Below are 26178 nucleotides of genomic sequence, written 5' to 3' on the forward strand. Positions count from 1 at the left end.
TAACCAACCTGGCTAGACACCATGCTCTACAAGTACCGTCTGGAGTTTTTTTGCTTGAACTTACTTTGGACTCGGAGAAAACAAATTCAGCTTATTTAAGTTCACCATCTGATGCCTAAGAAATACAATTGTCACTTGTAAAAAACCCTTGAAGACCATTGTCTGTATATTATTTTCCTCTTGAGACAGTGTTTTAGGTAGTACAACTTTGGTTTGGAGTCTTAGTTCCATATTACTGCCCTGACCTGGGGAAATGTCATACTAATTACAGTATATTCACTTACAGTACCACAAAACAGGGAGCCTTAAGTTTTTGGAATATTGGAGAAGGATGCAACTGTGCTGCAGGGCATTGCTCTACTTTTGCCTCATGCCAGACATGATTTCATTTATTAATATTCCAGATCAGAATACAGGATTATGATTTTATACAAAATTAATTTGTGACACAGATAATGCACCTTCATTGCAAAAGAACAAGTGTGCTTTACACCAACTAACATGATCTGTATTGTAGTGTTGTTCTTTATTTTCCTCTAGGATTCCCCACTGAAGGCTGTTCAGATGCTGTGGGTCAACCTGATCATGGACACCTTTGCCTCTTTGGCTCTGGCCACAGAACCACCAACAGAGTCCCTTCTGATGAGGAAACCCTATGGAAGAAACAAACCACTCATTTCACGCACAATGATGAAAAACATTCTTGGTCATGGTGTTTACCAGCTAACCATCATTTTTACTCTTCTGTTTGTAGGTGAGTGATCTTAGCTGTGAAAATTAAATATTGTTATTTCCTCCCACTGTTCTTGAAAGGGTGTCTTACATACAGTATGTGTGCCATTGAAAAGTGTACAGTATGTGGTAATACTGCAGATGAATTCCCTTGACATAAAAGGTCATTTATAATATGGGGTAGTGGGGGTGTATAAAGTACAGCTAAGGTTAAGTTAATCGGGTGACAAATAAATTGGTCATGTTTTCCTTCAGGTGAAAGACTTTTTAACATCGACAGTGGAAGGAACGCACCTCTCCACTCCCCTCCATCAGAGCACTACACGATTATCTTCAATACTTTTGTTATGATGCAGCTCTTCAATGAGATAAATGCCCGTAAAATCCACGGAGAAAGAAATGTCTTTGATGGTATCTTCAGGAACCCAATCTTCTGCTCTATTGTAGTGGGGACATTTGCTATTCAGGTAACAGACTATAGTTTAGTTCAGGAGCCAAAAAGTGATTATTTTTACGTCGGGGTGAAAGTCTTCTTTTCTGTTGAGACTAAAATACCTTAAATAGGTTTAGATGCTGAGATAGCCAATGATGAAAACTTTCTTCCACGTTGTTACAGATAATCATCGTGCAGTTTGGGGGTAAGCCTTTCAGCTGTTCCCCTCTAGACATTGACAAGTGGATGTGGTGTGTATTTCTTGGAATGGGCGAACTGATATGGGGACAGGTAATTTATAAAAGTTTAAAATGTACTGTATAGATATTGTGCATGTAACAGTTCATTCCATTATATTTGTTATTTAGCAGAGAATATTGACTTGACTCCTGAGAGTTAAAAAGAATATTGCCAACTAAATAAAGAAGGAGTTTTCCATATGTTTTTTTAAAGCCTTCACAACAAAATCAAATTGATAAGAAAATGCTTTGCCTAACATTTTCTGAAGGCACAGTATTTCTTCATAATACGTGACTTTTTGACTTCTTCCCCAGGTCATTTCAACAATTCCAACAAGCAGGCTGAAGTTCCTGAAAGAGGCCGGCCAGCTTACCCAGAAGGATGAGATGCCAGAAGAAGAAATGAATGAAGATACTGAGGAAATTGACCATGCGGAGAGAGAACTGAGACGTGGGCAGATCCTGTGGTTCCGTGGACTCAACAGGATCCAGACTCAGGTAAGAAGAAATGCAAAATGATACTTTCAAATCGCTGTACATTTCTGGTTTGCATACAGTAAGTTGTTATGTTTAATGCCTTTGGTATCCTAATACCATTAGGTTTAGAATTATTATTATTATCCTTGCTGTATGAAGAGCTTGACAAATTAGTGCAGACTACTGTACCTTCATTCAAATATTCAAAAGCTTGTTTTTGATTGTTTTGGAGGAATTGATTCTGCTGGTCTTATGTTGACATCACCCACTTTGATCATGTTCACTCTGAAGGCACATGTGCGATCTCAGAGCTGGAGAAGTAACATCTCCCTTTTTCTTAAGCTGTCATTACATTTCTGTCCATTCTAAAGAAAATAAGGTTCACTCCCATTTCTCTACCCCCACCCCCATCCTAACACACATACTCATTCCAGATTTCCACTTGCACATCTGTATTCCCTTTGAAAACGGCTCCCTGCTAAAACAGATGAGGACCCCTGGGCCACGTCATTAATATAAATCCACCACACTGTCCTTGGCAAATAATGGCAAGGGAATTAGTCCAGTCTTCCTAGTAGAGTGTAAAAGTTTAATTTAGAATGATTTTAAGTGAGAGCAAATCTTACTTATTATTTATTAATTAATTTACAACTAGTCTTTCCTATTCCATAGTCGTTCATGAACTACATAATAGTAGCAGTACCATTCATAAAGTATTACTCACTAATGAATAAAAATTATGTTTTTTTTTTGCTTTCTTTTGTTGTTCATTGTAGGTATTCCATTATTATTATTATTATTATTATTATTATTATTATTATTATTATTTCACATCTCTACAACTGGTTTAAGGCAGTATACAGCAGTACTAGTCTCACAATGAATAACACCCATATACTGTATATATAATAGCATATACACAGAAATTATAACACAGCCTTAGTCATATCAGATTCCTCTTCCTGGAGTTGCCTTCCTGCACCTTTTGCCAACTGGGCTAGGTGAGAGGAATGGCCTCCTCTCATTTGTACATGTTCTTGTGTTCTTGTGTTCAATCTAAGCAGACTGTCTCGTTCTCTCCTCCATTGCAGATTGAAGTAGTGAATACATTCAAGAGTGGTACTTCCTTTCAGGGAGCTCTGAGGCGGCAGTCCTCCACCACCAGCCAACACCAGGATGTAACCAATATTTCTAGCCCTAGTCACGTATCGTTGTCCAATGCTCTTTCTTCTCCTGCCAGTGCTTCTGCTGCTACAGCTGGGCGTGAGTGTGAATTCTTAGTGTGCACCTCAGTGATGCCACCTAGCCTGGACTCGGGAGTATTGCATCACCAAAACTGCCTTTACCGCTAATACTGTGAATACTGTACCATTGATTCCTCCACAAAGCAGTTCAGTGACTCTCAGGGGTAACATAAGAACATCCTTTAATTCTTTGGAAGACTTTTTTGACATTAAAGGAAAGATCTGATGGCATAGTGGTATTTGAATGTGTTTCTATCCTATATTTTCTACCTTAAAAGTATTTTATGACAATTACATTGACTTTTTTTCATACTGTAACTCTTTAAGTTAAAATTGTGCTGGCTTGCAGACACTTGCCAAATTCTAACTAGAGTAGAATCCTAAGTTCATTTTGGCTTTCGTTTTTTATGAGAAGTGCTTTTACATGAAAAATTTCCGCATGTGAGAGATTCAAAATAATCACGTGCCTTTGCATACAGTGTCTGTATACTATGTCAACAGGACCCCAGAAATACAATACCTCCACTGTTGATTCAAATGACATTCGGTACAGCCTTGGGGTCTGCATCCATTTATTTGCCTCCCATATTTTCAAAGGAAATTTGAAGCAGAGGGGCTATAATAAAGACTTGGGTTCATTCTCCATAATTCTATTATGATATTTCTAGTACAGTATATGGGCCACTCGGTGGCACATTGGTTTGCATTGCTACTGTACCTTCCAGTGCTTGGAGCACTTGGCTCATTTCCTGGAGTTATCTCTTTGTGGAGTTTGTACATTCTCCAAGTGCTTGCATGGGATTCCTCTGGGTGCTCCATTTTCCTCCCACAGTCCAAAGACATACTGGTAGGTTAATTGGCTTCTGGGAGAATCAGCCCTTGTGTGAGTGTGTTTGTGTGTCTGTGATGGACTGGCATCCTCTCCAGGATGCATCCTGCCTTGCACACATTGCTTGCTGGGATAGGCTCCGGCTCCACCTTAACCCTGCAAATGATGAATGCAGTTAGAAAATGGATGGATTGCTAGTATTATTTAAAACACTGGGCCAACGATACAGTATAATAAAGGTGTTTATCCATATGTTTGACAGAACCTAATAATAAGCAGACATTCAAATTGTTCAAGAGTGTCTAGAGGGTGGCATCTCTGATTGAAGCTTTTTTCTCCCCCCCCATCTTTGGAAATTCTTTCCCTTTAATTATTTTCTTATTGGTATTAAATGTAGCACATGGGTTCTTAAACTATTGGTCAAGACCAAACCTGGGTAATGAGTACCATTCCCATACGTCTGGGGCTCTGGGGCAGAGGCAGGTATGGATCTGCATCTCTTGCTCAAGGACTTTATAATGTTTATGTGCTCCAGCCTCTAGAATGTGTGAAAGACTTGTACCACAGTTCACAGGGGAACCTTACCCAAAGACACCTCCCCTTTCCCCAAGACAGACAGGCCAGAAGAAGGCTGAGGGACGTATTAGTTCTGGTCTTTTCCTAGAAAAGTTTAAGAACCCACTATTTAGCACACACATCTCTCCAGAGAGTTTTCTGTTTTGTCTGAATGTCAAATATGTTTGTTTTCTTCAGAGTGCTAAAGAACCCTGGCCAAAGGGTGCACCAGGCGGAGTGAATTTCAGGTTGTGAGTCCTACAGTGTGAATAAATTTCCCTGACAACAAACTCACCAGGCTGGGTAAACATTCAAGTATAAGCCACCAATAAACCAAGTCTGTATCACTTCATATTGCATTCTAGTATTGCAAAAGACTCTCTGATATTTCACCTCTTTTGGGCTAAGGAGTACAATTATCTTTCCTTGTTTTATGCCAAGTCTCACTTTACAGGACTAAAGCAAGAGGCTTGCTTTCTAGCTGCTGAGAAGACAGAAGATGTGCCTGTGGAATTAAGGATTCCTGAAATCTGTCCGTCATAGTCCTGTCAAAACCTTCATATTGTTGTTGTCTGTATTTTGTAAACCAAAATCTCAAAAGTTGAAGTTACTCATTATGTCCTGTGCTTTGTCAGTCACGTCAGTCATGTACTGTAACTTCTGCAGTGCCAGCTGTTCCCGGTTTAATGCTGGGCAGTACCATTTAATGTGATCTGCCCTGACATTCATTTTCATCCATTTTTAAAATTATTTCACATAATTTTTTTCAGAAAATAAATTTTCATAGCTGCTTGCTGACTTATTACTTCTGAACAAGTAAATGCGTTTTTAACGAATGAAATGTCAGGTCAAATCATGTTTGATGTTTATTGTAGCTGTTCCATGTCTTCTAAAATCTGCCAATCTAACATTCACAGCGTATTTCTGAATTTAAGTAAGGAATTAAGTTTGACATCTGCGTGTCACCAAAATGGTATTATCAATTTTGCCATGCGTGAATCACATTTAAAAGGCAACCATTGTTTCTTTGATGATTTATTCCTGAAAGCATGTATTTTAAAAAAATGCTTCAGTATTTAAAGCAGTTCAAATGATAAATATACAGTAACTTATAAACAGAAGATTTGTGCTTATTAAAATTGTTACCAAGATAAAAATATATAATATGAAATATTATTAGATGTTGTTTAATATTAATATGTAATTTGAAAATGTATTAGAAAACAGTTATCGAGGAATGAAAAGACAGCACTTAAAGTAGATAAGTTAAATGCAGATGTTTACTTTATGGGTTGACAAGTACTGTAAGAGGACAACTCCGATACTCATTATTCTAGAGATCAATGATTTAGACAAGCAAGACTGTTTTCTCTAGACACAGAATGTTACCAGCCCTCACAAAATAAGTTGATCTTAAAATAAAAATATCACAAGATTCTGAATATTTTAATAAAGGAATGTGAGCATGCTCTACTCTAGACAATGGAAATGTTCACTGGATGTTAGCTCATAAAAGGGCATTCAGGAAACTTATTTGACAAGTTATTTAAATATAACCTTTGGAACATTTTGTTTTAGTGTAGGTAATATTTGTCCTGATATCATTTTATAAAGGGACATTTATACAGCTACAGTCTATTAATTATTCTTGGATAACTTTGTTAGGAAACATTTTTAAAAACATTAAATGCGTATAAAGAGTGTTTTAAAGATTTTTATTGTTTGGTTTGGAATGTTAAATTGCAAAATTTAAAAAGAGAGAGAACCTGTCGGGGCCTATACTTGAGTGTTTACTTCAGATGTGCATGGAGCTGAGCTTGTAAAAGAAACTAGATCTATTCACCAACTCCAGGCTTCAGCATAGAGCTTGTCTGTGTGCCAATGTTCATTGTTACTGTGGATCAACATGTCTTGTACTGCATGTGTTCTTCAATATGTTGTCTGTTTGGCTTTGAAGCTTCTAGGCTGCCTCCATTTTGTTTTGCAGTCATGCCTTTAAGCAGCATAAAGCTAATTATAGCTGCCTCCTCAAACCAGTACATTTCTTTTCTGTGCTTCTTGTGTCTATTTTGTAGTCTTTGTGGACGTCTTTTTTTTGTTTTTGTCTTCCAAATATCTGCAAAACATCTTGAAATCTGAACTTTTCTTCCTACTTACTCTTAACTCACTGCAAGACTTTTTCAACATGCATGGGTTTTTGCGTTGCCATTTTTATTAACATGGCTTGTCTCTAGGTATACGCCATTGGATCTTTGCATATATAACCAGTGCTGCCTGTAATTTCTTCAGTGGCTTTTTTTTACTGACAGTTTTTATTGCAGTCCCTACCGAACTACCACAATGCACGAAACTGAGTGAGTTGTGTATGCTTCTAAAGTCTCGTGACTGTGGACTTCAGCTATCTGCGCCACCTTAACGATGTGCTGTCTCTATCTTAGTAAATACTACTGTAAATGAAGGGCTGTTTTGGGTTCGTTTTGGAATTGTGACCTAGCGATTTGTCGTTCGTCTTTTGCAGATACGCGTCGTGAAGGCGTTCCGTAGCTCTCTCTACGAAGGGCTGGAGAAGCCTGAATCACGAACCTCCATTCACAACTTCATGACTCACCCAGAGTTTAGGATAGAAGACTCTCAGCCCCACATCCCTCTTATTGATGATACTGACATAGAAGAAGATGCAGCGCTCAAGCAGAATTCCAGTCAGCCCTCATCACCCAATAAGAACAACAATGCAATCGATAGTGGCATTAATCTTACCACTGACACAAGTAAATCAGCTACCTCGTCAAGTCCAGGAAGCCCGTTACACAGCCTGGAGACTTCCCTTTAGCTGAACATATCTTTGCAAAAAAACACAGAAAAACATGTCAAGAAATGCAACAACAGAAGCAAACAACAACAGTGAAATACGAATGAACTGCTGGCTTAAAAACTGTTCTCGATGTGCTAGTTTTTGCTGCGTGCAGAAAATAAGGCGCTCCCTCTGGAGTGATGAGAGAGAGCATAATCCCACCCACTCACCCTTCCAATAATGACATTTAACAAAATAAAGCGCTCCTGCATGAATGTACATGACCCTTTTTTAAATTAATTTTGTTTTTATTTCTTTTTTTTTTCCTGTGGGGACTGCTGTGGACTTTCAATTTAAGACAGCTTACCCCGTTCACTGGTCTGTGACTTTTTGAAGTGATTGTGTGGCATGGACTTAATTGTATAGATTTATTTAATTAAAAAAGTGTATTGAAGTTGCAGGGCTCAACTTGCACAGTAGATTTGCACCAATTGGAAAAAAGAAACTTATAAATAATAGCATTTATTAAACATATATATACAATTTTCTTCTTTGTTTAATGGCATGTTGCCTTGTTTCTGCTTAAATGGCTCTTAATACTTTAACTTATTTATGTCCTAAAGAGAATGTAATTTGTTTACAAAACCTGTAGATACTTCCTTGTTTATTTGTAGGTTTCAAACCATTCTGCAGATGTAGTTTGAGCAGCTCAAGTTGTTGAATACTTCTGTAATATTGGACTCTAGGTGTTTTATTACAAACTGTGTACTGAATTTGCCTGCTATTTTGTTAAATATTGTAGATATTTTTAGAAGATAACAAAAGAAGCCAAAATATATTGGAATATATTATTTAATGTGGCATTTTAGTATTACATGATTGTGGGGAACAAAACTGAAAGGCTTCCTCTGTTTCCAAATACAAATCTTAAGATATAGGTTCATTTTTTTCTTTGCTTTGTTTGCTTTTTTATTAAAATGCTTGAAATTCATTTTTGGTCAGTCTCCAAACTGAGAGGGCCATTCTGGACTGATTTTAATGAACTGTCTGCTATATAAACAACTGCTTGTTTAACGGAAATGTTTTAAATTACTTGTGACCATCAAAGGTTGTGATGGGTTTATAATATTAGAAACAATTGCAAAATAAGTTATATTTGGCATTATCTGTATGAAAAATCAAAGGTTGTGTTGAAATTTTGTGATATATTGTGTTGATTTTATTTCTTTCTTTTTCATTTAGTAGCTTAGGGTTTTTCTTAAAAAGACACAAAATCACAGCTTTAGGGCTGTTGGCATTTTGAACAACTTAAAAAACACTATGGATTGTTGATTTTGACTTTTTTAAAATGATCATTTTCTGCACTATCTGGATCTGAATGAAACTTTCTGTGGTGTATATTTCCGGTAGATGTGCTTTTGTGTGATTCTAACCAAGCTTGTCTTCCTGCAGTCACTAAATATACTATAGCATCTCAACAGTATTCAGTAGTTGTTAACTATTTATTGTGCTTTCTAAAGGTAAGGCAGTTTGAAGAGATATCATGGAGGATAGATTAATAAATGCATCAAGATGTTAACAGCCCTTGTATTATTATTATTATTATTATTATTATTATTATTATTATTATTATTATTATTATTATTATTATTATTATTATATATTGGGGCTTACATGGAAGCACGAAGCAGTCCTTATATTGGAAAAATACAGGTTAAATCCTATTTTCTATACTGTATGGATTTGAATTAGTTGGCCTGCATTTGTTTTTCTGTAAATCTAAGCAGCTTCTGACCCTACTAAAGGGTGGAAAGGCTTTAACTGTTGGCTCAGGCATTTGTGAACGACTTTATTGAAGGGACCATGATTTAAAATATGTTCAAACAATCATAAGAATGGTCTTTTCTGTAACTTCTTGTTAAATTGTTTTTTTTTTTACATGTTCAAAGAAAAAAATCAGACAACTCCTAAAAAAACATTTGTACATTAATCAAAATCGGGGTTTAAAACAATTAATGGTATTAAATCATACATTCTTTGTAAATAGCAAACTAACTTACTTCATCTGAGATGCACATACAGTAAGTGTAGGATTCTGTTAGCAAGGACTGTACAATGTACACTTTATGTGACACAACATTTGTTTTCAAGTCTGATTAGCTATTAAGTTACAAGTACAGGTCAAGTATTCTGAACTGGAACAAAGTTTTTAACTTTGTTGCTTTAAATCTCTGATGCTGTTGTTTGCAAATGGTACTATATATGATGAATTTATTTAAACAAAACACTGCAATACTTAAAATGCTTCTACATACTGTCCTTAGCAGCATGAATTTTGTGGAACAAGAAAAAAAGCCAGTGGTATATTTGGCAGTCAAGCCATTTATGGGTAAATGATATGTGTTCATCAATCTTGTTTTTATGATTTTTTTATCTAGACAATAATTGTAAATAAAGAACTCTGTGTCTCTGTTCATTTAATACTATGCAAAAAGGTCATGCTTTCTGATTGTTATCTCCTCTTTGCTCCTGATCCCCTGTCCCTAGAGTGTGTTGCTGGAATGTTTGTGGTTTCAAAAGTCAGTAACCAATGTGATGTACATTATTTTATAGTTTGAAGAAAGTTATGAACTGTGACTCTTGTTGCTTACTGTCTATAACACAATTCCTGGCAGAAGCACAAGTGGAACAAAAGAAAAAGCAGAGCATTAAATAAATTTCCAGAGCAGCATGAAATATGATGGTCTCTCTCTACCAGTGTGGCATTTGTGTGACATTTGCTTTAATGTAAAGTAGGCTTCCATTGTTGAGGCACTGCTTATTATCCTGAATAATGACCATTAAGTTCCTAACAACAGTGCAATCTGTGCCTCTGTGTTTATATCATCCTGTACTCCAGATGTAACAATTACTTTTTAAGGAGCTTGTCATGCTCCATGAAAATCTCATGCTACTTGATACAGGGGATGAAAAGTTTAGTCAACGGTGTTCTGGTGCATTAATTGAGCTAATGTTGATCCCAAGTGTTGGAAAGTGCCTTTCAGAAAGCAGCAATCAAACACTGAAGAGATAACTGACTGGGATTCTGTCAGCACTTGATGAATCAGTTTAAACTATACAATACCTCTGTGGGGTCACCAGAGATGGTGCAGGAATGTTTACAGAGTTTAGTGCTGTATAATGTTGCATGTTGCGTGTCTCACAAGAGAGATGTGCAAGGTACTTCGCTTGGTTCTAAACATTCAGAGTAACAGGACCTGTTGTGTTACAGTTTGATTTATTGAAAGACATGGACAGAAGTACCATAGTCTAGTAGGAGAGAGATTTAGGAAGATGGGCACAGGGAAATTTAGACAGACTGAATTTGTAATCAGATTTATTTTGAAGTAGACTGTGGCCCTTATGAACAAATACAATCTGTAATCTCCAGTACAGAAATGACCAAAGTTTTGCTTCTTTTCCAAAAGATTGTACTACTTTAAGCAAGGTGACTACTCTTTGATGTATGTTTTTATTTGAAAAGCGTTTTGCTAATGAAGGAAATGAATATGCATCAAGAAATTCTGAGACTGAGGAAACTAAATATCATACTGTATGTGAGTAATAATTAAGTTAATTTTAAAGACAGCATTAATAGCGTATTGTTTCTCACAGTTTGTACACAGACAACAGTTTACCAGTTTACCCACTGTACTGTATGAAACAGGGGTAATATGTGGGGAAATATTTTCATCTACCTGGTTTAATGGACAACTAAAAGGTGAAAATGGTACTTTAAAAAAAACCTTACAAAAAATTCAGTTTTTAGTCCATTGGGTTTTAGAGATGTTAAAGAGAAAATTAACTGGGGTTGGGTGAGAAGGAATTCAACACCAAGGTCTAATGTTAAAATCATTCATCTATTCAGTCTGTGTTTATCAATCTGATATTTTATGGAGCAAGTCAAGAGAAATAATGAAGAGGTACTCAGTGTTGTTTTGATATCAGTAAACTGCATTTACCTTTCTGAAATTTCAAAACAGCTTTCAGTCTTAGTTTATTGAGATTTTCATCATCATTTAATTCAAATCCAATATCATTTAGAAAAGTAACATTTACAAGGATATAGTAGTCTTCCTTTAATGGCAAATATATGATTTTTCATTACTAAACCATAGGGGAAATTGAATCAATTACCATTTCTGAATCATATTTCACAAGACTGGAAGGAGACAATATTGTGTAATACAATTAAGTACAATATATTGCTTTCCTAAAAAATTATGTATTGAAAAACAATCCTTAAGTAATGAAAACTGGAATTTGTAAATAGTCAATTGAAATATTAATACTGCCATAAAACTAATGCAGTTTATCTGAGCATGGTACCTTTTAAGTAGCACGGAGATTTTGTCAGTGTGTCAAACCTTTTGGAAATGTGATGGCACAATTAATGATGTGAGACACTGCCACATTGTGGCAATCATGTTATATACATTTTATGTTTTTCAGATTTTTAAAAATTATTTGCAATATTTTTGTTTTTGATGCTTTTTTTAAATAAAGCCTCATACCAGTATAGTCTTTCTCTATATTAGTGCCAGGGCTTATCTTTTAAGAGCAAATTCTTTATTCAATCTTACCCTACTGTACCACTGAGCTGTTGAATGCAAGCTTTGACAATTTGATTAAATTGGCCATTTCACAATTAATGCTGTTAATAATATTGTAGGTGACCCGAAGGAAACCCCAAGATCCTACAGCACTGTCGAACAGGCATGTTTTTTTATGCTTTTTAACATTTTTGCTTACTGTTATTTACAATGTGCAGCACCAAACCACTTAAAAATACACACAATTAAATAATCTCTTCAAGAACATCCTAACGCAATTATTGTACATTCCCAGTTTAGAAGGTATCTACAATAACTGTGAGGATTACATTATACTGTATTAATATTTGGTCAAGTCACAAACACATTTCAGTTAGAAATGTACAAGAATTAAAAGGCAGAAAATGAAACTGTGCATTCCAATACCAATAAGAAAGATAAGAATACACTTTCAATCGGCTACATTAAGCAAAGAAAGCATGGTACAGTATGCAAATACTGGTATACTAGGTGAAGTAAGGAATTTTAGTTTAAAAAAATTCTAAATAAAAAAAGTACAAATAATTTATGTTCAAGTAACTTTGTTGAATAGCAAATAGATTTGATATAACCAGTATTATAACCCAGTATATCCACCAGATTTTCAAAATATGGATTTACGTATTAACTTTCGCTACAAAACATAAAAGTAAAAGAGTAAATGGAGCCATTTTGATTTGAAACTGATTGTTTCGACTTTGGCCACATGCTCCGCTAGAGGGCAACATTTAGTTACGGATATAAAGGCAGGAAAACGAGGTATTGGAGAACTAAACGTAAAAAAAAAATCAATGTCTCCACTGTACTTGTTTTTGGTGTATTTATTCTACGGAATTGCCTTTACCTTTATTTGTAACCTGCTTATTATTATTAACATTGCTTATTTCTATATTCATATTTAGTTTTAGAATGATTTATAGCAGTATAGAATTAGCTATGAAAGCTTATTTTGGTTGTTTGCTTTTAAGTGGCCTCTTTGCCGTCTACTGGACATCCACTGCAATTCTGCAATTCTTATTCTGATATTTTATATTCTGATAATTTCCTAATTATAGAATAAATATCCTAATTCTGATATTTATTATAATACTAATATTCGAATGTTAATATTCAAATCCTTCTTCCCTGTTTCAAAACTGTGTATTAAACAGCTGTTTGATAGCCTATTGTCTACAGCGTGGTAGACAATGTGTGGTAATTATTGGTTAAGGAGAAGCAGGTTTGTCAGTAGTACACCTGAACTTCTAGCTTGCTCTTCACTTTGGGCAAGATGTTCTAACTGTGACAAATTACTAGTCTGTCTTGCCTGATAAATTCAAATTCTGCGCTGGTGGAGTAAAGCTGTGAACAGCATTAGCTTAAAACCTTGCCTGAGGTTTTAGGATAATGCTGTTCCTCAGAAAACTATAATACTAAGTAGAGATTATATAACAGTACAAAGTGCATTGTACATTTCTAACTAAAGTCGTTCATCCCATCAAATAAAAAGAACTGAACGACCTAATTGTTGCATTTCCTATTGCTACTATCACTCGCATGTAAGAATACTATAATGAGGGTTTAGAATGCTACAAAGGTCACCCTAAGTACCCGATTAAACCTAAGCAAACAACTGAACCTCAAAATGAAATTTGATTCAACCTAAATCTTTCTAATTAAAGTGCAATTCGGGGTTTTTTTTCTCCCTGTAAGCACATAACAAAAATATGTTAGATTTTTTTTGTACTGAATGAAGACTTCCTCCCCTAACAGAAAACCCAAAAGTTGTGCAGTAAAAGAAGATACTGTACAAGGCATATGGAAGTTACTAAGAGCCAGCACAAACCAAGATTCAAGTTTACACAGATATAGTATTTGACTAATTCCCTCAGCTGCAATTGCCCCCTTTTTAAGTTTTTAAAAGGGAAAGACATTTCAAAAGGCCAAGCTGATTTTTCAGCTAAGTTATTGCTTTTTAGTGACCAGCCTCATGACAGCTTGATTAATTGCTGCTCTTGTATAAATTTGACAATGTAAATGAACCATGATTCCATGGTTTAAGTTGCAGCCGACTGACCTACACTGCTGGACAAGATGACCACTCTCAATGAAGCAAACAGCCTTAAAATGAGGACACAAAACATTCACATACTGTAAATTGTTTTTTCTCTGATATTACACTGATATAAAACCCTTCCCGAAAAGACTGTACTTCTAAAACATTAATATTCAGAGCAAAGAGTTGATGAATGAGGTTTCAGTAAAAATAGAATACTTATTGTAGCACTTAAATCTTAGATGTAAAACAGATGTTAGATGATATACATGAAGTATATTTTTCATTAGCAAATATTTGTATGTATTTTTTGCCTTTGCTTTTCTCTGTTGGAGGGCAAATGTTGAAGGTATCTGCATCAATGTGTCTATGATCTATTCCAGAGAGCATCGAAAATCAGTTGTTGTTTTTGGTGATCTATGACATTTTATTTGATTGTAATGGCATTTTTGAAAGACACAGGTTTCCTGTGCAGCACTGGATTGAATATGATGCCATCTTTTCTAAATAACTTGTAAAACCTTAGTTAAAGGTTTGCAAATTACACTTTGTGTCATTAATTGTTGACTATTGTTTCCACAACATGTACTGATTACTAGAATTTAGTTACACTGTAATAAATTTTGCTTTATGTTAAATCAAAAATGGAATTTGCAATCTATAATCTAGAGTGTTACCTGATAATCTGCTACTCATTATTTTATTTTATCTTCAAGCACTCATATGGCCAAAGAGATTGAAAGATTTAGCGCTGATGTCGAACCTGTTGGATGTCTAGAAACGAATGTTTGGGAGTGATCTGACATTACCCCACAACATACAGTATAAACACAAGTAGACGTTCCCAACATGCATTTCTTTGCACTCTTCCTTCGCTCTCTTATAGTAGCTCCTTGGTTAGTTGCTCCTTACCAGACAATCTGGCAACCTGGACCTTTATAAGAAGGCAAGGTATGACCTGCGGAGAGCTATCAGGGACGTAAAAAAGGCAATACTGTAACAAGATGCAAGCTGCCTCTGCCGATGTGCGCCAAATGTGGCAGGGTATTCAGACAATAACAAACCATGAAGGCAAAATAAGCACAGTTACATCCACTGAAAGTGATTTCTCTCTCTCGGATGAGCTGAATGCCTATTACGCTCGCTTTGAGAGGGAAATCACCGAACCGCAGGCGCCTGTGCTCCCGGCCACTGATGATCCAGCCGTGTCTGTCACGGAGGCTGAAGTCAGGGCAACTTTCAGACGGGTGAACACACGGCAGATGACTGGTCTGGACGGCGTTCTTGGACGGGTCCTAAAATCCTGTGCAGACCAGTTGGCCACGGTTTTTATGGATATTTTTAATCTTTCACTTTTCCAATCTTCTGTTCCTGTGTGTTTTATGAAAACTACCATTATTCCAGTGCCATAGAAAAATACTGCGACCTGTTTTAATGATAACAGGCCGGTAGTGCTCACATCTACCATAATGAAATGCCTTCAAGGCAGATCATTATACACATTGACACAATGGTACCTGAGTGCTTAGACCCCTCCAGTTTTTATACCCGCGTAACAGGTCCACTGCAATGACTGATTTGGAAGACAAAGACACATACATCAGAATGCTATTCATTGATTACAGCTCCGCATTTAACACAATAGTTCCTTCCAGGCTAGTCAGGTCAGGAAGCTTAATGACCTGGACTTCTTGGTCATCAACACCTCTCTATGCAGGTGGATTTTGGATTTCCTGACTGGCAGACCACAGACTGTGTGGGTAGATGGAAAACGTTCTTCCACGCTGACCATCAATATACTGTAGGTGCCCCTCAGGACTGTGGGCTTACTGTGCTTTACCCCCTGGTGTTCTCCTTGTTTACCCACGATTGTGTGCCAGACACAGCTCCAATTCCATCTACAAATATGCTGATGACACTACCATCATTTGCCGAATCATTGCTAATGATGAGACAGCCTACAGGGATGAGGTCAGGAACCTGGTGGAGTGGTAGCTTGACAATAATCTCTCCCTCGATGGCAGCAAAACCATATAGCTGGTCATTGATTTTAGAAAGCAGGGAGGGGAATACACCCCTATTCATATCAGGTTCCTGGGTACCTTCATCACTAATGATTTAATGTGGTCCCAGCATGTATCTGGACCTACAAAGAAAGCAAAACAGTGCCTTTACTTCCTCAGACAGTTGAAAAAATTTGGTCTATTTTCAACTGTCCTTACCACTGTCACGAACAGTTCTTTCCGGGCCCTGTGCAGACAACACGATCCAGAATTGTGAGGAAACACTAGTGAAAAAGTCATGGAGGAGAGGGTATGGAGACAGGGGGCGTGTCCAAGGGGTGCAGGTGTCCAGGGGGAGTGAGTCCAGGGCGAACAATCCAAGAGAAAATCCAAACGGGTCATCCAAGACAGAAGCAAAGTCCAAGGCCAGGAGATCCATCCAGGGGATTAAAACCATGAACCGGGTCGGGACCGGCGGAATCAGGAACAGAAGGTTAAAAGCATAACGGAGCCAGACGCAGCAGGACCCCCGGGCTCTCACGAAGTGGAATTCAATGAGGAACCCCAGGTGACGTCTGCGTCTGGCTTTTAAGGGGGAACGGAAATCAGAAACGGGTGCAGGTAATGGGGCAAAACAAGGAGGGGCTGGAGCGCCCTTAAGAGGAGGAGTAGCGATCGTGACAGCCACATTTTACAGGTGTGCTATTGAGAGTGTGCTCACATGTGGTATTACAGTGTGGTTTGGCAGCAGCTCGTTGTCTGACCAGAAGGCGTTACAGGGGGTGATCAGGTCAGCCCAGTCCTTCACTGGAATACAGCTCCCCTCTATTTCAGACATTTTTACAACTTGCTGTCTCAGGAAGGCTGGGAGTATCGCTAAGGATACCAGTCATCCTGCTTTCTTATTTGTCTCCCCCCTTCCCTATGGTAAGCATTATAGGAGCATAAAGACACGTATGTGCAGGTTCAGAGACAGTTTTTCCCCACAAGCTGTCAGATTACTGAACTCTACCCCTACCACTGGCTCACACTGATGTGTTTTTTTTTCAAAGATGTATGTTATTTAACTTGTTGTTGCTGCTGCTGTTCTGTGTTTATGTTTTTGGTGTTTCCTTAATATCTTTGTGTTCTTTGTATTGGAGCATCCATGCAGATACATACTTCATTGCACTTGTGCATCTGACAGTAAACTGAACTGAACTGAAATGTGGGCACATTTCTCATATCCTTATTCTCATGGCTTCACTGTCACACTCTTAGTTAAGTGGAGTAACCTCAAAGCTAAATCTTAAATTTGCTAATCACCAAATCAGCCAACTTGTAGGGTTTGTCTGAAAGTTTCAAAACTATTTTGTTAAGTATAATCATTGTCTTCAAGAGCTTTTAATACTAAATTACGAGCATACAGTAGGAGTAATCTGAAATCACAAAAGGCATATCAAATTCTCAATTGGATATTCAAGACATTTTTTAGTTACATTAGTATTTTCTATTGGTGTTTGCTGGATATTTCATGGGCTGTATTTCTACATGGAACTCACGTACTGTACATTCTTAACCTGTTTTCACCATTGTCACATTTAGCCAATTTCCGCCTGGAATTTCCTCCCCCTTAAACATTTGTTATATCTCTGCAGCAGAACATAGCAGGAGCCTGGTTCAGGTCTTAAACTGAAGGTAACCCCCATGGCTTCGAGTGTGAACAGTCAAATTTCTTATATTTCTTAATGTGTCCACTCAGCAGACTAACATATGAAAAAAAAAACCAAAAAACAGCAGCGGAAAATGTTTTTTTGGTCTTCAGAGGTTAGACTTTTCAACTATATGCATGTCAAGTGCCTGGGAATGATTTGAAAACCTTGTTCTAGCTTGAATAAAAATCTGGGACAAATTGATCAATTAGACAAAATTCTACATCATGTTTTGTGAAGACTGGACCTGGAATGAAATTTCACACCTATAATAAAAAATCATAAAAATATTGAAAATAAGAATAATAACCATTGCAATTGCTATAAAACCCTTAAGACACTGCTAGAGAGCCATTATCTGCTGTTATGCAATGAAAAAAAAACCTCAGAGTTGCCTTCTGGTGTGAAAAAAAGGAGAACTGATAAGAAACTGATAAAAAAATGATTGATTACCCCTTCTGAGTCAATGATTGACAGCTAAAAGGCAGGCGGAATGCAGCTTGAGGCTTCTAGAGGAAGTCTTACCCCCTAAGGGCTCTGAATGGCTGAAAATACAATGAGTGACAGCGGTTTTTACCAATCAGATCGCCTTATTGCTAGCGGTCGTTCTTCAAACATTTACTACAAAGTCAATAACGTTCAATAGTCTCCAGGTCTGGAGATAAGCTAGTCTGGGTTATTTTGGATATATATCATGCTTCAGAATAAGGTAAAAACATGGGATATATATATATATTTGCTGGTTTTTGCTTTTGCGGTTTTGTTGGTAAAACTGTATGATATTGACATGCTGTGCTGGCCGGGTGTTTTTATTGGGATTCTGCTAGTTCATTAATTTAGTGGTTTATTGCATAATAGTATCATATCTGTGGAAACAAACTTTATGGTTTTGTTGTGATGATATTGGAGAATACGTGCATGTGAGAAAATTTGTGGAGCGGTTTCAAAAAAACATTGTTTATCTTGCGTTTATCTTTAAAAAAAAAGTGTCATCTGTGGAGACAGACCTGGTCACCAGTGACCACGATCCGGGGTAACTTAACCTATATTTCTACAGCTTCAAGGTTTCGTCAAAAACGTATTTGCCTTCTTTTATTGTAATTCTTCTCACTTATTGTTGTCATTTCTAGCTTAGTATTGCTGTTGTGTGTGAATGGAATTAGTGAAATGCTGAATTGTAAATTCTTTCTTAGGTGACGTTTTATAAGATACAGTAGAGCTGGTTTTGGGAAAGAAAATATTTATGGTGGTGGTGGTGGATGGGATCCCCATTACCTGTAAAGCGCTTTGAGTGGAGTGTCCAGAAAAGCGCTATATAAGTGTAAGCAATTATTATTATAAGTTTACTGTTGTAAAAGTTTTCATTTTTAAGATTTTGTTTGAGAATTTAAAGTGCTAGTCATCTCTATGATTCCATTACCCAGAATATTAAATTATTTATCTCCACCTCCACATAATCCTTATGGCTCTCAGACCCTTGTAACATACAGCACTTGTTATACAGTACATTGCAGTATTATTAGAGCTTATATTCAGTGGAGTCAGGGCTGCTACTGATACCATATAAGCAATCAGGCTTTTGAACAGCTTCTTTCAGTACAGGATGTACTGTGGAGATTAAATCGGGATTTGATGTAAAGTGTCTGAATAGACATCTACTATGTCTTATTGAAAATGCTAAAAAGAGCTCTTAATGAGATTGCTTACAGTAGCTTGTAACATAAAAAAGTCAAAGCATTACCAGAAACTGGGTGCCAAATGTAAATGACTAACCTGATATATTTGTATCAGTTAAGCTTCTTTAGTCTTTACCATTACAAAACGCTTTTATTTTACTAATGGCCTATTAACAGCAGGAAAGTCACACTCCATTTCAATTTCATCTTGTCACTTTGATTTGGTACATCATCTTCTGACAATAATTAGGTGTTATGGTCCCTGCTGTGTATATTATGGTATTTATGGCTTTGACTATGCAGATAATGAAAGCTGTTGATTGGGAAAGAAAATCTTAAAAATGCTCTTAATGACAGGTAAAACAGACTAATGAATTCCACACATTGAAGTATTTTTGTTTATTGGCTCTGCAGCAACAAAGAACATGTGTTGTGAATGATAATTTGTATTGTGCTTATTTACTGGAGGAAATATATTGTTTTCACAGTATTAGGTAACAAAAACTCAACCATTTTATAATTTTAGATGGTGAGACTTTTTACATACTGTACGTGATTCCACAGTGGCTTATTCTAAAATGAGTTGTTTTTTCATTCTAAGCACATAAAAAGGATGACCCTGTTTAAGATGGCCTAAGAATTTTAGCTCCAACATTATAAGGGCTTTCTCTGTAGGGGCATATTACACTATGTTATTTAAAGAGAACAATTTTCTCTTTTTGTTTCAAATGAGCTTTTTTGAAGTAAAATGATTCCAGTGAAAAGCACACTCATTCACAGGTTCACACTAAGATGTGATTTTTTAACATGGCACAATATTAATCCTTCTTTTCCCTGTTGGCTGATTTCCCACTAAATTAATTAAATGATTAATTTGCCCAACGTTTGTGCACCAATTAGTCCCATTATCTTCTTCTGAGAGATTTTCCGTATATTCATTACCTAAAATCTTGCATTGGGTTGTGATTAGCATTTTTTTCCAATAGAACTACAGTAAGAGGAAATTTTATGGTATATGGTACTTACCATAGAATGTTGATGTTCATTATTTATTATTATAATGAAATAATTAGTCTAGAACTAATCTCATACAGCATAATCACACAAATATAATATTAAGAGGTGGTGAACAACTTACATTGTGTTGAAAACCACATCTGTGATCCTCAAGCTGTCTCAACACACTTGAGAAATGTGCCAAGAAATGTCCAACTTTTAAGCATCCTTAATGTGGGTAAACTCATGAACATTTCTCCCGTAAATGTAAAATGGAAAACTTATTTTATTCTGGGAAGGGATAGTTTGTGCCCCCAAGCAGTCCTTGGGCTAAATGTTGTCCAACAGTGGTTTAATAGACTGTCTTTAAAAACAACAACTGACATTATTTAGCTATTAAATCCGGTTGTTTATATTACTGGTGGAAAATCTTATATCGTATTCATGTGTGTTCTCCAAATCACGAGAGTGTCTAATATCTGTAAAGGACCTTTACTCAATCACTAGAGTCCAAAACTGATTCCTGAAAACAGTTTCCTGTTGGATAACAGGATAATTTTCCTATCACACGCTGTATGGAAATGGAGCAGTATTTTCTCAGGAGTCCTGAGTAAGAAATGATATGAAGAAAGGTATTACCATAAGCAGTTAATCTGCACAGTTAAATAGCACGTGTACAGGTTTTACTGTATATAACCACATACACCTAATTTGTGCAGTTACACACACATGTATTTGGAGATCCATATTTTGCTGTTGCTTTACCTTAGTAAAGTACTGTATCTGCAAATCAATTTGAATAATTCTCTATCTTTTGTGTTACAGTACTAATATTATATAGTAATAAAAATGGATTTGCTTTATTGTTTTTTTTTACTGAGAAATAGTTATCTTTGGTGCTAGGCATTTTTAACTATAGCTATGTGATTGTTTATGATTCTTTGAAGTTCACATCCTCCAAATGCAAAATATATGTAATGTAAAATATACATATATTTAAGACACATATATTTTAAGTCAGTAGTTATTTCATACTGAATCCCTCATATGCTCACAATGCTTTCTGTGCATTATTTAATTAACATAATGCAAAACATTGCAGTAAAATGTTAGAAAGAGCCAAAACATACATTAAGAGCAAATTATGTTAAAATATATATGCAAAGATCTGCTTAGGCAATTTGAAGATTTTCCTGTTTTCAGCTTATGGAAAATGCAGATGAAAACGAGATCTTCTTGACAGAATCAAGGTAACTGCCAATGCAATTCATTTGATTTCATAACATGACCAGACAGTTGCTATGACTAAAGCAAGTAAAGGCTTTAGAAAAGAAGAAATATGACAATTCCAATAGTTCCTAGGAATAGTGACATGACCTCTCGGTAACAACCACAGAAGGACCACCCTTGGTGAACTGTCATTAAACATTGATTTACCAAGAATGACCATGACTGCATTCTATATTTTTCAAATAAATTAAAAACTAAAGACTAGTATGCCTTACATACAGTACATTATATTCCATGTATAAATAATACATTTGTCCAAAATAACTACTGTATTATAAGGTCCAGTTGTGACCAAGGTAGAAGTTATTGACAGATGCCACCAGATTTTGGCCAAAATATACTGGTAACCTTTGAAATTTACCAGTCCCTCTCAGTTAAACCAAGGAAATCGGGGCCAGAGATACAGAACATCTCCAAAGCACTGTTACTCAAGATTTAGTACAAAGATGACTGCCCGATGGAAGAAAATAATATGATTTCAGGTGTAACTTTACACTTTATTGTAGTTGTTTCAATGAGCATAATATCTGCCTGTTTATCACAATTTTATAAAGAAATTTGTGATATACATCCTGAAGTTACATAGTTTGTACGTGTCAGGGCCAAACAATTAATTGGATCTATTTTCTTACAGCACACATACAGATACAACACACATACTCCTACTCTGTTAGGTACTTTACTACATACTTTACTCTTAAACCACAAAAGACAGGATCAGGACAATGTGCAATACAAATTAATGTATTACCTTTGAATGTTGCAGGATATTAGCATTGAACGAAGACGTGACTCTTGTTGAATTTCTAAACAATAGATATAAAAATCGTGTTATGTAAGAGAAGCCTCCAAAGAAAAATTGGGAAATCATCCAGGGACAACAATTCCAAAGAATGCTAGCAGAGATACTTAAAGGGCTTAAAGGGAATAATTGAACAGATGTAATAATTAATTCTATTAAAACTTAATTATTATATAATAAACATTATTATGTTTTCTCTTCTGTTCATTACATACTGTAAATATTTATGATTGTGTACATTCGCTGCGTGATTATGAAGATGTTTTGCTCACAATATTCATAACACTACTGGAAAGCACCTCTAGATTGTTTTTTTATTATTAGAAGGCACATTCTATATAAATAAAATATACAAAAGCAATTATAATGTCAAAATTAGCTAAGAATTAAGAATTACAAACATCTCAAGGGGGTAGGTCTTACATATAAATCATATTTACGATTATTCAGATCTTCCTGTAAAGAAAATAAAAGCAAGCAATATCTACATTTCTACTGAAAAAATAGCCTCAGTCAGATCATTCAAGATCATATCAATACAGTATGTTGACTGGCCATGGATCTTTGTTTAAAGAAGGGCTTTTAACCTAGCTAAACCACACACACACTGTTTGCATTTTAAGGTTTATATTCTACAACAGTTGCCATGGATGTGGACCTTCCCATGATGCACAGTGGCACTGAGCATGCTCAATGAATAAATAAATAAGACCCATTTTTCTTCCTTTGTTTTGAAAGCTCTTTAAGACTTCCTGTTGTCAGCCACAGCTGCGAGGAATGCTTAATTTGCATCATATCTAAAAGCGTGGTGTGGCAGACTGGCAGTGTCGTGCAAAGTGACTGCTAAAACCTAGATTAATGTAGAATGAAACAATTTGCACTTTGTTTCTGTGGGAAAGTTCAGCCTCTCAGCAAGAGGACTTCTTTGAAAACCCTGTTCAGGGGATTTCTTCAGTTTGGGCGGAAAAAAATTAGCCAGCTACAAATAACAACTGCATGCCTGTGTCTGTCATCACTGATATCCCTTTTCTGCCTCTTATGTTGGACTGCTTGCGTTTTGAAATTAAATATACATCTGTAATGCACAGGGATGCTGCATATCGCGACCGTTGAAGTGCAGGCTGCAGAAAAAGGAATGGAAACCAAAATGCTTGTGGCAGGTACAAATTTCAGAAGTGACACAAAACGTTCTGAGGGAAAGGCACACTCTATCTCTGGAATTTGCCATTTGCATGCAGGGATGTGTTTGGCAAACCAAATGAATATTTAGTGGGCTCCCACAGCCCAGTGGAGATTAATGCTAAATAAATTCAAGTCCATGCACAGTCTGATTTCCCCAAAGAATAGACCTCTATTGGAGCTGACTTGAATCATGCTGGTTTTCCTTTGCTGAACTGAGGTAGTGGTAATTGACAGTCCTTTAGAAACAGCCAACACTGGTGCTTTTTTGAAGGGATTGATTTTAAAATTACATTGCCCTGGGGTCTTTGAAGGCTAGTTTGGAAAATGCAACCTTTAATAATTGTTCTAATGAGATCACCGTACCTATAGTTCCTGTTAGGGAAGCTCGGTTGTGGGAATGACATGGGAAACTGAGAGTCTGTTCCCCCAAAAAAGAAATACGTTTCATTTAAGGAAAAGTTTCTCTTGTTTGGTTTAATTTGCTTTCGTATTGTTTTTCTCTTTCTAATGGCTTTAGTGTATGTTCATTCAAAGCATATGCCTTTTACAAGTTTATAAATGAGCTTGCAATCAGATTGGAGTTACCAGAGTGAGGCTGTGTTTGATTTAAAAAACTTTTGTGTGTCTGTTTGCAAAGACCAAAATACAGTAACTGCATTGTATCAACTGAAAACAGTGGTCACCTGTGCTACTGAAATTTCTATAGTGCGAAGGTTACATGTGGTATCAACACTACTCATTTTTCTTGATTTACTGAATTAACAACTTTCCAAGGTACTGTATGTAACAATTGTATAAATCCTGACCTTGAATAGTTGTTATAATATTCTATATTGGCTTTGCCCTCAAACCTGTTCAATAAAATGGCACTGTGACTCTCAGGTAGACTTTAAGCTATTTGTGGAAGTTGGATTATTACTGGATTTATTGTTTTTTTAAATGTATTCAATGGGCTGGTGTTTTTAAATGACCTGGTACTTGATCATGAATGAATTGCATAATTTATTTTAAAATACCCCACACATCCTTATACATTTCTCTGTGTATTTACTTGTGCATCACTGCATGTGACTGTGAATCAATTACTTTGCTGTGTGTCTATCTGACCAGCAGGGGTCAGCAATTGCAATATGTAATTATGTTCTGAATAAATGACTTAATTTTCAGATTCCTTCTACTTTGTTGAGAACAATTTTCAAGCACAATGTTAAAATATTTAGTTTACCAATCTGAGGTGGTTCCTATGGAAGCCCGTTTCCGCCAGGGAGTAAAAAAAAAACGCTCTATGGTATCTCAGAATTCCGACTTAGTAAGTCAGAATTGCGACTTAGCATCTCAGAATTCCGACTTAGCATCTCAGAATTCCGATTAAGCATCTCAGAATTGCGACTTAGCAACTCAGAATTCCGACTTAGTATCTCAGAATTCCGACTTAGCAACTCAAAATTGCGACTTAGTAAGTCAGAATTCCGACTTAGTATCTCAGAATTGCGACTTAGTATCTCAGAATTGCGACTTAGCAACTCTGAATTCCGATTTAGTATCTCAGAATTCCGACTTAGCAACTCAGAATTGCGACTTAGTAAGTCAGAATTCCGACTTAGTATCTCAGAATTCCGACTTAGTATCTCAGAATTCCGACTTAGCAACTCAGAATTGCGACTTAGTAAGTCAGAATTCCGACTTAGTATCTCAGAATTGCGACTTAGTATCTCAGAATTGCGACTTAGCAACTCTGAATTCCGATTTAGTATCTCAGAATTCCGACTTAGCAACTCAGAATTGCGACTTAGTAAGTCAGAATTCCGACTTAGTATCTCAGAATTGCGACTTAGCAACTCAGAATTCTGACTTAGTAACTCAGAATTCCGACTTTATATCTCACATTTGTGACTTTGAAATAGCCATATTTCATTGTCTGTCCTTTTGTTATTGTAACGGATTCGGGTTCTAGGGCTTGTGCCCTCGCCGCTCCCACCCTAGTTCGTGCCTCGCTGCACTGGCTCGAACCTGAGTCTTGCCAGCTGAGCTAAAGAAGACCTTCTTTTTTAAGTAAAAAAGGACATACAATGGAAATACGTAAAAAGTATGTTTCAGCTTTTACAATTGTGAATTCTTCTGGATGTTTTGTGCCTATTTCTGTATCTTATTTCATATTCTGTCTACGTAAATAAAAACTATTTTTAAAAAGCCCACCGTGCACTATTCCATCCAGGTACTATGGAAGCCTCACTGGCGGAAATGGGATTCTATAAAAATTAGTGTAATTAATTTGATTTTTATCAGGGCACTGTACAGGACAAGTCTTCAGGCTTATAGATCCTATGATCCTGTAGGATTCATGAAAATAGTGTAATGGAACGGCCGACATACAGGTTGTACGATCTGGTTGCAGTACACCACCCTCCCCTGCGCATAACAGGGATGCTTGCCGCCGGGGTTAAAGAAAGTGTTCTTAAAGAAAGTGAGCCAGTGCAGCGAGGCACGAACTAGGGTGGGAGCGGCGAGGGCACAAGCCCTAGAACCCGAATCCGTTACAATAACAAAAGGACAGACAATTAAATATGGTTAT

The 26178-nt window shown here is 36.4% G+C and overlaps 1 protein-coding gene across 14 annotated transcripts in view; it reads left to right on the forward strand.

Moving 5' to 3' along the window:
* The window catches only part of atp2b2 (ATPase plasma membrane Ca2+ transporting 2), a 171729-nt gene extending 157118 nt beyond the window's left edge, over positions 1–14611 (forward strand). For 9 of the 14 annotated variants that reach the window (XM_088636812.1, XM_088636815.1, XM_088636810.1 and 6 more), the window contains 5 exons: positions 541–754; positions 988–1199; positions 1349–1456; positions 1720–1902; positions 7028–14611. In XM_088636812.1, coding sequence (XP_088492938.1) covers positions 541–754; positions 988–1199; positions 1349–1456; positions 1720–1902; positions 7028–7339 — 1029 coding nt within the window. In that variant the 3' untranslated portion in view covers positions 7340–14611. Of the gene's footprint in view, positions 1–540; positions 755–987; positions 1200–1348; positions 1457–1719; positions 1903–2972; positions 3145–4707; positions 4758–7027 lie in introns of all 14 variants that reach the window. The other 5 variants (XM_088636818.1, XM_088636823.1, XM_088636821.1 and 2 more) reach the window with 4 other exon arrangements.
* The last annotated feature ends 11567 nt before the right edge of the window (positions 14612–26178 follow it).

Source organism: Lepisosteus platostomus, chromosome 6, assembly GCF_059453375.1.
Source record: "Lepisosteus platostomus isolate fLepPlt1 chromosome 6, fLepPlt1.hap1, whole genome shotgun sequence".
Lineage (NCBI taxonomy): Eukaryota > Metazoa > Chordata > Actinopteri > Semionotiformes > Lepisosteidae > Lepisosteus > Lepisosteus platostomus.